The sequence below is a fragment of the Arvicanthis niloticus genome, chromosome 1, assembly GCF_011762505.2.
Source record: "Arvicanthis niloticus isolate mArvNil1 chromosome 1, mArvNil1.pat.X, whole genome shotgun sequence".
NCBI classification, from domain to species: Eukaryota; Metazoa; Chordata; class Mammalia; order Rodentia; family Muridae; genus Arvicanthis; species Arvicanthis niloticus.
In genome coordinates this window covers 109,223,182-109,235,653 of record NC_047658.1, presented here as the reverse complement: position 1 = coordinate 109,235,653, position 12,472 = coordinate 109,223,182, and the positions used below count along the sequence as shown (strand labels likewise).

Genomic DNA, 12,472 nt, shown 5'->3' with positions numbered 1-12,472 from the left:
TCAATAAAATCTCTTCATGTCCTAATATAATTTTTGAGAATTTCACAAAATATTAGGTCATAGAGACCCAGGGTAAACCTCCAGACTGCTTGCACTGCAGCCACCCGAGATTGGCCCACAAGTGGTCGGCTGCAACCCAAACACAGACAGATGGCTCAGAGGCACAGATGCTGCAGGTCCTTCCTGCAAATAAAAGAACTGGAAAGTGCTGCAGTGTCCTGAATCAAACACCAGAGGGAGACAAAGGCACAAGAAGCTCCAGATCAGGTAATAAGAATTATAAATTGAAAGGAAGTGCATCTCTCCTAGAGGTTCTGGTTAGTCAAGAAAATGATGGACTGGGTATTAGGACTATCTTATACCTCACTGGTACAAATTGGCATAATTATGCTCTAATTGTATTTTAAGAGAAAAGTTTCATTTTAACAGGAAGGGTGATATGTAGGAGGAGCTAGGGTGGGAGGAGTACTGAGAGGAAAAGAAGGAGTAAGGAGAGGAGGAGAAGGAGAGGAGAAGCTAAGTGATGAGAGAGAAAAAGAGGGGGGAGACAGGGAGGCAGATGTTAACATATCTCCACCAGTTAAAGATAGTTGATATATCTAGGTTGGGTAGTGGGTTACACCTCTGATTGAGCATTACCAAACTTATAAAGCCTTTGATTAACATTTTTTAGAAAATGTATAAGTACAAAAAGGAAAAGGGGGAATGGGATAGGGGTTTTCTAAGGGGGGGAATGGAGAAAGGGGATGGCATCTGAAGTGTAAATAAAATATCCAATTTAAAAAAAGGAAAAAAAAAGAAAAGTGCATGTTGACAGGAGCCTGATATAGCTGTCTCCTTAGAGGTCTGCCAGAGCCTGACATAAAAAGAGGTGGATGCTCACAGCTAACCATTGAACTTCTCCATGGGGTTCCCAATGAAGTAGTTAGAGAGAAGACTGAAGGAACTAAAGGGGTTTGTAGCCCCATGGGGAGAGCAACAATACCAACCAACCAGAGCTCCCAGGGTCTAAACCACCAGCCTGGGAACACACAGGGAGGGACCCATGGCTCCAGCTGTATATGTAGGGGAGGATGGCCTTGTTTGGCATAGGTGGCAGAAGTCCTTGGTCCTGTGAAGGCTGGATGCCCCAGTGTGGGGGAATTCAAGGGTGGGGAGGTGGGAGTGGGCAGGTGGGGGCACATCCTCATAGAAACAGGAGGGGGATGGAATAGGGGACTCCTGGGGGATGGGATGGGGAAAGGGGCTAACATCTGAAATGTAAATAAAATATCCAATAGAATTAATTTAAAAAAGAAATGCTAGTTTGAATGATCCAAAAGGGATGGATTTTAAAGTAATTGACACTTTACCAGTTATCATTATTACAATGTTAAGTATCTTGGTTTACTATGTCTTCTCACAAGACAGGGCCCTAAATAAAAAATTTTGAATCTTTAAAAGAGATTAGATTTCATACAACAAAAAATTCAGAAAAATGAAAAAGTGAAGACAGGAGCTGGAACAGATGCTAGAACATAGATACAGACTTTCATATCTCAGACTGAACAACAGAGAAATAGCAATAAAATTTGGAAGCAGAGCCTAGAGGATAATTTACTAAAGTTAGTAAATCAAAATAAGGTCGACACTAAAATATCAGAATTACAACATAAAGAAAAAATATAATTATGGAATCAGAGCCTAGGACAGAAAATACAGGAATTTATAGAGCAAAATGAACAACAGAGAGAGAAATTTAAGACTTGGTAACAGGATCTAGAGGAAACACCAGAACTAAAGGCACAGGAATTTATAGGTCAAGATAAACAAAGACGGACGGATGAAGGTTGGAGACAGGAGATAGAGAAGGCGCTAGAACAAAGGATGAGACACCTCACAGATCAGAGTGAGCAGCAGAGAGCAAATAAGGAGGATTAGAAGCAAGGCTCAGAGGAGAATCTTTTAAAATTAATCAAAATAAAATAGACATCAGAATATTTTAATTACATTAATTAAAATGTGGAAGCAGAACCTAGAACAGAAAATACAGGAACTTACAGAACAGGATGAACAACAAAGGGAGAGATACAGAGCATGGGTGCAGACCTTAAGGGAGGAACTTAAAATATTGATTAGGGAAAATACTCAGGTAGAGACAGAAGATAAATTGGAGAAAGATAACCAAAAGTTGTCTGAAAACAAACTTTACTTTATCCAGTTAGTATACAACGAAGACCAGCAGATGGTGATCGTCCACAGGATTATCAGGAAGTATAACCCTGTGGCTGTGTTAGAACTGAGGAAATTTAAGGAAAGTGCCACTAATTTTGGAGTGCATTTGTTGTTTGTAAAACAAATGCTGACTTTTGGGGATAATGAAAATAGAGTAGGCTCTCTGCTCCTCCCTGTTCCGGAGACCGCCGCATCTTCTTGTGCAGTGCCAGCCTCGTCCCGTAGACAAAATGGTGAAGGTCGGTGTGAACGGATTTGGCCGTATTGGGCGCCTGGTTACCAGGGCTGCCTTCCTCTCTGCAAGTGGCAAAGTGGAGATTGTTGCCATCAACGACCCCTTCATTGACCTCAACTACATGGTCTACATGTTCCAGTATGACTCCACCCACGGCAAGTTCAACGGCACAGTCAAGGCTGAGAATGGGAAGCTTGTCATCAACGGGCAGCCAATCACCATCTTCCAGGAGCGAGATCCCGCTAACATCAAATGGGGTGATGCTGGTGCTGAGTACGTCGTGGAGTCCACTGGTGTCTTCACCACCATGGAGAAGGCCGGGGCCCACTTGAAGGGTGGGGCCAAAAGGGTCATCATCTCCGCCCCTTCTGCTGATGCCCCCATGTTCGTGATGGGTGTGAATCATGAGAAATACGACAAGTCACTCAAGATCGTCAGCAATGCATCCTGCACCACCAACTGCTTAGCCCCCCTGGCCAAGGTCATCCATGACAACTTTGGCATCGTGGAAGGGCTCATGACCACAGTCCATGCCATCACTGCCACTCAGAAGACTGTGGATGGCCCCTCTGGAAAGCTGTGGCGTGATGGCCGTGGGGCTGCCCAGAACATCATCCCTGCATCCACTGGTGCTGCCAAGGCTGTGGGCAAGGTCATCCCAGAGCTGAATGGGAAGCTCACTGGCATGGCCTTCTGTGTTCCTACCCCCAATGTGTCCGTTGTGGATCTGACATGCCGCCTGGAGAAACCTGCCAAGTATGATGATATCAAGAAGGTGGTGAAGCAGGCATCTGAGGGCCCACTGAAGGGCATCCTGGGCTACACTGAGGACCAGGTTGTCTCCTGTGACTTCAACAGCAACTCCCACTCTTCCACCTTTGATGCTGGGGCTGGCATTGCTCTCAATGACCACTTTGTAAAGCTTATTTCCTGGTATGACAATGAATATGGCTACAGCAACAGGGTTGTGGACCTCATGGCCTACATGGCCTCCAAGGAGTAAGAAACCCTGGACCGCCCACCCCAGCGAGGACACTGAGAGCAAGAGAGAGGCCCTTGCTGAGGAGTCCCTGCCCCCCACACTGAGCATCTCCTCACGATTCCCTTCCCAGACCCCACAACAACAGGAGGGGCCTAGGGAGCCCTCCCTACTCTCTGAAATACCATCAATAAATGCTCGCTGCACCCAAAAAAAAAAAAAAAGAAAAAAAAAAAAAAAGAAAGAAAATAGAGTAATCCACAAAGACTAGAGGACATGACAAAAGCAATATTAGAACCTGGGTAACATTTAAAATGGCTCTCTCATGGTGGAGAGAAGAGGCGAAGGAAATAGCACAACAAAATAAAGTCAGAGGTGTCAATATTTCTAAAGATCAGCTCTTTGGTGAGGGTCTTTTTGCTGAGGTAGAGGTACAGGCAGAAGGTGAAGAAACTTTGACATTATGTTGCTTGGTATCCTTAATGACTGGGACAAGGTCACAGAAACAGGGAAAAGACTGAAACCATTTTTTGGGTCATTCATTGGCCAAAGGAAACATTCCCTGACCTCAGGTGATATTAGACCCCAGTGAGATAATGGGGAAAGCTTCAAGCACAGCCTTCCTGAGAACCTAGGAATGCTTTATTCTCAGTAATAAACTAGGTAAGGCTTTAGGAACCCTTGAGAACTTGAGAAAGTCCTTGGGCCCAAGGGAGATACAGGGGAGTCCTTACAACCCAAGGAAGGCCTCCATAAAACTCTGAGTACCTGGGGAAAGCCCTGGGTCCCAGTGAAACCCTAATATGGTCTTAGCGACTAGTGACTTATGACACAATGAGAATCTGGGGAAAGTCTTAGGCCCCAGTGTGAATCTGGAAAAGAACTTTGGGTGCCAGTGAGTACTTAAGAAGACATTAGACCCCAAGAAATCATGGGGAAATGCTTAGACTCATGTGAGAATCTCAAAATCTTTAGATTCAAGTTAAATTTTTAGGAAGGCCATAAGTTCCAGTATCATGAGCAAGAAGGTAGGTACTTGTATTTTTAACAAAAGTTATATTTTGTTATGCTTAGGTTCTTCACATTAGGTTCACACTCTTAAGTTCCTAACCACAGTTGTAGGTCTACCTCTTCACGTTTGATCAGCTTTGTGGCAGTTCCACATTTTCACTGGGGCATACAGGAACACAGATTCTCACTGAAGCCAAAAGCCTGCCTCAGTATCACAAGCATAATTTTAAAAAATCATTTTTAACAATGCCTATTCAGGAACCTCACTATACCCAAGGCTGCTCCTGATAACCAAAATCAGGTGACATCATTTACTAAAGATAACCAGACATGTGCCTGCATAAGCAGACAATACAACCCTCCCCACTTGACAGTATATAAACAGAGACCAAGAGCAATGCATATAACTTTGCCCCTTCAGGACTACTGAAGACATTTGAGAGTCAGCACGTTGATCTTCCCTGAGGCTGAAGAGTCTCCCCTGGAATCTTGACCCTTGAACTTCTGTCTACTGTGAGAGACTTGACCTAAGGTTTGACTAAGATATCTCTTGCAGGTAAGCAGCTTGGGAAGATGGGGCTAGGATGAGAGTTAGGATATTGGGGTATAACCTTATGTGACGACCCTGAGCATAAGAAAAGACAACTATGTTGTCCTAGGAATCAGTGAGGTCTTGAAAAGGTCCAAGGTGCCAGTGAGACACAAGGAAGTACTTAGAAAGTACTTTGAACCTAGGAAGTCATTAGGTCCCAGTGAGACTATGAGAGGACATTAAATCCCAGTTATATTCTGGAACCTCCTTACATCTCAATGGGGACCACCTTACATCTCAATGAGAACCTGAAAATGGTATTAGACCCTTGTAAGTACCTAGAGAAAGCATTGGGCCCTAGTGAAATCATGGGAAGGCAACAAGTCCCAGTGAGATACTGGAGAAGGACTTGAGCCCAAGGAAAGCATTATACCCCTAAGAGATCCTAAGGAAGATGTATGATTTGTTAAGAACCAGTGGCAAGCCGGGCGGTGGTGGCACACGCCTTTAATCCCAGCACTTGGGAGGCAGAGGCAGGCGGATTTCTGAGTTCGAGGCTATCCTGGTTTACAGAGTGAGTTCCAGGACAGCCAGAGCTACACAGGGAAACCCTGTCTTGAAAACAAGCAAAAAAAAAAAAAAAAAAACAAAAAACAAAAAAACAAAAACAAAACAAAAAAACAAAACAAAAAAACCAGTGGCAAGTCCTTAAATCCCAGGGAAAACAGCAGGAAAGGCATAGACAAGAGTGAGAATCCAGAGAAGGCCTTAGGCCACAGTGAGAATAAGGAGATAGCCTTAGGGCCAGTGAAAAACAGAGAAAAGCCTTAAGCCCCAAAGAGAATTTGGGGGAAGACCTTAGGTTTCAGTGAGTACCTTAGGAAAGCCTTGGGTGCCAGTAAGAACCTGGAAAAGGATTAGGTTCCAGGGAGAAACTAGAGAAAGGTTTAAGATGCAATGAGATCCTGTGAAAAAAATTCAGACCTGACTGAGAATCTAGGAGAAAACCTTGGGCCTAGTGAATACTTGGAAAAGCCCTGGGGCCCCACTCTAAACCTGGCAAACTTTTCTGTAAAAAGGCCTTTGCCTTTTCTGAGTACATAGTAAAGGCTTCATGGCATCACTCAGAACCTAAATAAAGCCTTAGACCCCAGTGATAACTTGGAAAAGCCTTAGGATCTAATGAGATACTGTAGAAATCCATAGGTTAATGGAGGAAGCCTTAGGTTTCAGTGAAATACTGGGGAGGCCTTGAGCCATGGCATAAACCTGGAGAAGACTTCAGACTGCAGTGAAAACCTTTGAAGGCTTTTTAGTCCCTATAAGCTCCTGGGGAAAGCCTGAAAAAAAAAAAAAAAAACAGTCAGAGCCAATATAGAATAAAGCCTTATGCCTCATATATAACCTGGGGGAAGGTCTTACCATATTGATATTCAGAGAATGGCCTTACACACCATTGAGAATCTGGGGAAGGGCACAGGTCCTAGTCAAAACCTGCAAAATCTGAGGCTCCAGTGCAATGTAGCAAAAAGCATAGAATAGTGAAAACCAGAGGGAGATCTTAGGCCCCACAGAAGTTCTTAAGACCCAGAGTTTTCTGAAGATGGTCTTAGACCCCGGTGAAATAAGGGGTAGATCATAGACCCCATGCGTATCCTGGGAAAGCCTTAGTGAAAACCTTGGAAAGCCGGAGACATCAGGGAAATACAGGGAAGGCCTTAGATACCAGTGATGTTTGGAAGAAAGCCTTAGGTCCCAGTGAAGACTTGAAAAGCCTTTAGTTAGCAGTTACATGATGGGGGCAACCTTAGATCCTACTGGGGAAGGTATTAGGCCCCAATGAAAACCTGGAAAGGCATTAAATCCTGTTGATACACAGAGGAAGGCCTTCTGCCCAGTGAACCTGAAAAAGGCCCCAGATCACAATAAAAACCTTGGAAGGCCTTAGGGCCTTGTGGGTACTTATTGTTGGTACTCAGAATCTGGCAAAAACTTCAGGCCCTGTGAGATCCTAGGGAAGCTCTTAGAGATGAGATAATTAGGCTGTAAGATACAAAGTGAATCCAGGGAAAGCCTAAGACCCCAGTAAGGATGGAGAAACCTTTGTTTCCACTAAGAAACTGGGGGAGCCTAGAACCTGGGAAGACATTAGGTCTTTCTAAGACCAAGGGAAGGTGTTAGGGTCCATTGACAAACTAGGTAATCCCTTAGGTACAGTGAGGACCTAGCAAAGTTCTTAGGCCCAAGGGAGACATGAGGGAGAAGATCTTAGGTCCTAGTGAGAACCTGGGAAGGCCTGTGGCCATATGCATATTCTGGAGATGGCATCAGACCCCAGTGAAAAGCTGAGGAAGCAACCCAGTGAGTACTTGGAGAAATGCTCAGTGAGTTCCTGGTGAAGTCCTTTGACCATAGATTAGATGAAAACCCCACAGTAAGAACATATGGAAAACCATAGAGGCCAACTAGAATGTGGCAGAATCATAGACTAATGAGTCTTGAAAAGGATTCAGACTCCAGTGAGAATCTTGAGAATATCTTAGGTACCAGAGAGAACCTGTGAAAGCCTTAGATCCAAGTAAGACCCAGCAAAGGCCTCAGGATCCACTGAGAACCTGAAGCAGACCTTCAACTCTACTGTGAAATTGACAAAGACCTCATGCTCCTGTGAGTACCTCAGGAAGGTCTTAGGCCCCATTCAGACCCTTAGACCTTAGGTCCCAGTGAGACCTAGTGAAGATTTTAGCAATCAGTGTATAACAGGGTCCCAGAGACCCTGTTAATAGCTCCACAGACCTGAACACAACTGTAGAGAGCAAGCAAATAAGGAGATGAGGACTGAGTTGGGTGTTACAATGATGAGCACCCAGCTCATGTCAGCTGTGTGGAGCAGATAAGAATGAAGTAATAATCCATGATGTAACACTAGAGTGTGATTGGCTAAAGGGTGAGAAGCCCCCCTTGTAGCTAATAAAAGCAGAGGCACACAGTGGGAAAAAGGAGATCAACATTTTGAAGCCAACTGCTGCTTAAGCTGCAGGAAGAGCTGGAGGTGCAAGGAAACCCATGAACGACTAGTTGAAACTCCTGGTAAGAATGGCAGATCAATAATTGGAAAAAATAATTTAAAAAAAAAATCTCAAAACATTTTGGGTGGTAGATAAAAAAGAAAACTATGAAAATGCTATACCCCCTAGCATATATGCTAACACCAAAATGACGAAGCTAAATAGTACCTTTAAAAAACATAAAAGTGAGTCCAGATGGCACAGATCCCACAGAGAGGAAATGGTTTGGAACAAAGAATAATGCAAAAAGGAAAGCTGGGTTTAAGGATGTGAGATTGAGGTCCCTCTAACAAATCTACAAGTAGCAGAGTCACTGTGAGAGCATGCAGCAAGTAAAGACGTTCCTGCAATACTGATGAAAACCGTAGTGGCCATAAAGACAGTCCAATGTGCAAAAGGCTAGCCACTAATGTAAGTAAGAAATGGGGGGGGGGGAGTAACAATCCCTCTAAAGGTGCTGTCCTAACTCAGGGCCCAGGCAAGACAGCCATATCTGTCCTAGTGACATTTTCCGAGGTTAATACACCAAGAAGGTTCACAGTATTTGGTGACAATGTGAAGGAGCAGCTCCAGCAACAAATAGAAGTTAGACCATGCACTCAAGAACTAAGTCAGCTGAGACAAGAATGTGCCCAGAAGGGAATGAAGGATGCATCCTATATGATAAAGCTCTGGGAAAGGGGGCAGACACAGTAATGCTGTCAGAAATAGAGATGAGGAAAATTAAGAATTTAGTACAAAACCTAGCAGTGTATGAAGCTTTACAGGAAATCCTAGACACTGCTCGAGGTACACCCTCTCCTGGACTGGATAACCACTGCCTGGAGATAAACATATCCATCTTTAAACTTTACACAATTTGAAGCAGCCACAAAACAGAACAGTTTCCAAGAGAGTCCATTCGGCTCCTGAGAAAATTAGGAGTACTGTGGTTTATATACAACAAGTATCTATAACACAGGATGCTCCAGGGGACACCACCACACATGAGAACTGATTTGTAAGACCACTACAAAACTGCAGAACAGTTTCTGAAGTAATTCATTTCTTTAAAGGATACAGGGAATTAACATTAAATGTAAGAAGGAAGCCATTTAAATTAAGAACACACAGATTTTCAGATCCATTCACAAATATTAGACCCTTTGGCAGAAAGCCTGGAATGCTATTTGTAAACAGAACCCCACAGAGAATACACCAAAAAGTATTAAAAAGGAACAAACCTAGGCCTTTTTTTAGGGAACAAAAGGCCACCACAAAGGTATCCACCAGTACAAAGGAACAATCAGCACTCGACTACTAGAAGGCAAACGCATACACCTTTCAACAGGAATCATGTTAGGTGCCAATACTACCATGTATTATGTTGCCCCTAAAAATTAAAAATAAAATAAATGTTAGATGGTTTATTGATACATGCAATGATGTTAATATATACACAGGACTATGAGATACTAAACCAAGTAAGAAAAAAAAATGATTATACAAGAGTGGCAGGAAAATCTTTAGTACCATATGTAAATTAGAATTAATGGTATGTGATAAAATAATTGCCTTGGATTTTCCATGTTGCAGAGCACCTTAAATATTTTAGACTTCCCGATAATCTTAAAATTTTTTATTTCCTAAATTTTAAAAAGTTTGCTAAAGTAAAATGCATGTTATCGGAGGTAAAAATAGAACCCGTAAGACTACTAACAACTAAACCTATTGTGGTAAACTACAACCATAATAAGCCCATGCATGGAAAACATAACTCAATTAATATGAACACAAGCTGTGCACCTAGACTGGGCAGATCCACCACTACACTACAATATTCCCCATCTGTGAAATCCCTTCCTGCTTGTGGTTCCTTCAGGTCACATGCTTCTAATCCATCTTCTTTCCACCTCCTCGTCTTCTGTTTCCTTCTCCTTGTTTCCCTCCTTCTTCCTCTCCCTCCCTCTCTAAAACTTCCAGCTCCACATTTCCCTTCCACTGCCCAACCTTTATTTTACCAGTTAAAAATAGGGAGAAAGTTCACATGAAGCCACCTGAGTACGTGATTCACTCCTCTGAGGCAGCCCCTCTTGAGGAAGCAGAATTAGCATCAAAATATAAACAGCACCAGGGCAATCTACAACATTTCCCCCTTTTTGCCCAATTCAAAGGTTCCTTTCTCTCAAATATAAGTTGAACACAACTATTTATAAAGTAATTTATAAAGTATAAGATACACTTATTACCCAGTCCATCAATTTTGTCAATTAAATAGATAAAGCACTCTATCATCTATCCTAACTTAAAAGGCTTACAATTCTACACCTGAATTATGTCCTGGTTTTAGATTGTATACCCACTGAAAGCTATCCTCTCAAGTCTATATCATCTTTCTCAATGCTAAACAGCTTTGGTTGGCTATGAAACTACAACCAGTCTTCAACCCTGTCAGAAATATGAGAATAACTAATATTACCTGAAAATATAAGGAACACAAAGCATAGCTTCCAAAACTTAGCCAGTTTATAGAGACTGCTGATCATCAGGACAGTCCCTCATTCTTCAAAACATTAGAGCATCAGTTTTCAGCCTTCTGGCCCAGGATTGTTTGACAGACCTTTATAATTTTGAAATACTGATTATCCTATCTTGGCAGAAATTATCAGTCAACTATTCTGCATAATGTATCCTTTTTCTGGACACTATTTTGTCTTTAGATGGATTGAGGCAATTCTTGCCTAGTGGCTGTCTCGCCACAACTGAAGCAACTCTATTGATGCTCAATTTCTTCTTTGAATCCAAGGAAGCAGTGCTGTCAGAAACAGACGTCTCTTGTCAAATGATCTTTAATAATGAAATGACCATAAACGTCATATTCTGTGGACTTCTGATACCTTTAGAGACTATCTATCTACACAAAGCATTTCTAAACTGTTAAGCCTTGACTACTCTCAGTAATTTCTAATGGAAATATCTCAAAAATACCCTTTTAATTAACTCAGAACCATGAGTTTGCTATCTGGCTCTTAACTCATATTGCTTAATTACCTAAAAACAGTTTGTAATAGCAGTTATAGAAGGACTGGTTCTAAGCCTCGTATTCTTATATGTGTAGTATAGACTCAATGTCTATATGAGAGTATTAATCCCAACTTTTATATCAATAAAGAAATTCATACTAATGAAAACCTTAAATTTGTATCAAATAAATTCTGTACCAATGTAAGAGATTATAACTTCAAATTTGCACCAATTATAAAGATTTCTGCCAATGTAAGATACAGCTATGCAATGTTTTGTTTCAGAGTATATTTAATAACCTATCCCTATTTGTCTATTTCTAATTGTTGAACTCTCATTTTTCCTTTTAGTATCAATTCAGAGACCATGTTTTATACCCTAGATAATTAATAGAATATCCCCTCTTCGTATTTTTTTTCAGAGACAATTTGCAATCCCCAGCAAGGCAAGGGTTTTTTGTTAGTTTGTTTTGTTTTGTTTTTTACTTCATCAAATATTCTTTCTAGGATATTTATATCTGGACCAGCCAATAGGAAGTCATCCATATAATAATAAATAATGGATTGGGGAAATTGTGAATCATCTCCAATGGCTATTATACAAAACATTGACACAAGCTAGGGAAATTTAACCTTCCTTGTGGCAGGACTTTCCAATGATACCTTTTTATTGGACTGATACTCTTTTTCTAACTCTATTTGTTGTTTAAGAGCAGATATTTTTCCTGTAACTCCCTTATGGGATCTATAACCACCATCTCCATTGCAGGAGCATTTGGAGGCAGAGGCACATAGGGAGGGGGTCTTCCAGAAGAGGGCAATTCAGGGTTGTAATGTCCGGCTACCTCTTCCTCTAAGTCAGCACAATCTGGCTCTGACAAATCATCATCAACCTTTAGTTGTATTTTAGATTCTAATTTCGGATAAATATGTTTCTTTCTATTTTGAACATGAAAGACAGCATTCAAACAATGAAGCAAAAGCAGACAATTAACACAAGTGAGCAGCAAACAACAAAACAAAAACAGAGAGTTGAATTCAGGCTGATTTATTTCTTGCCCCATTTTCATTAACATGACTTACCTTTCTCGAAGCAGCAGATTCCTGTGGTGATCACCTTTGTTTCACTTCTGAATTTTTGGTGGATCCTTCTTCCAGTAAGGTCCTTCACTGGGTCTCTCTTGCTGCCCCATGTTGGATGCCAAAAATGTTGTGGCCTGAGCTGCCCCACGTTAGGCGCCAAAATGTCTTAGACAGTTCTACCCCACGTTTGGTGGCCAAAATGTCACAAACCACTCTGTCAATGTTAGAACCTGCACTGCCAAAAGCCTTGGGGGCTAAATTGTTCTGGCTCATACTACCCCAAGCTGCTCAGGTCTGCAGGTCGGGGTTCAGCAAGAGAGAAAGTGAGGACGGACTCGAAGAATGGAG

The 12,472-nt window shown here is 42.0% G+C and overlaps 1 protein-coding gene across 1 annotated transcript; it reads left to right on the top strand.

Annotated features, from left to right (window-relative positions):
- The first annotated feature begins 2,371 nt into the window (after nucleotides 1-2,371).
- Nucleotides 2,372-3,508, top strand: LOC117698962 (glyceraldehyde-3-phosphate dehydrogenase). Its single transcript, XM_034490586.2, has one exon. The coding sequence runs from the start codon at nucleotides 2,445-2,447 to the stop codon at nucleotides 3,450-3,452; it is 1,008 nt and encodes a 335-aa protein (XP_034346477.1). The 5' UTR covers nucleotides 2,372-2,444; the 3' UTR covers nucleotides 3,453-3,508.
- Nucleotides 3,509-12,472: the final 8,964 nt, after the last annotated feature.

Excerpts from the sequence above, each read along its gene's own strand:
- LOC117698962 (XM_034490586.2), top strand. The coding sequence starts at position 2,445 with ATGGTGAAGGTCGGTGTGAACGGATTTGGCCGTATTGGGCGCCTGGTT.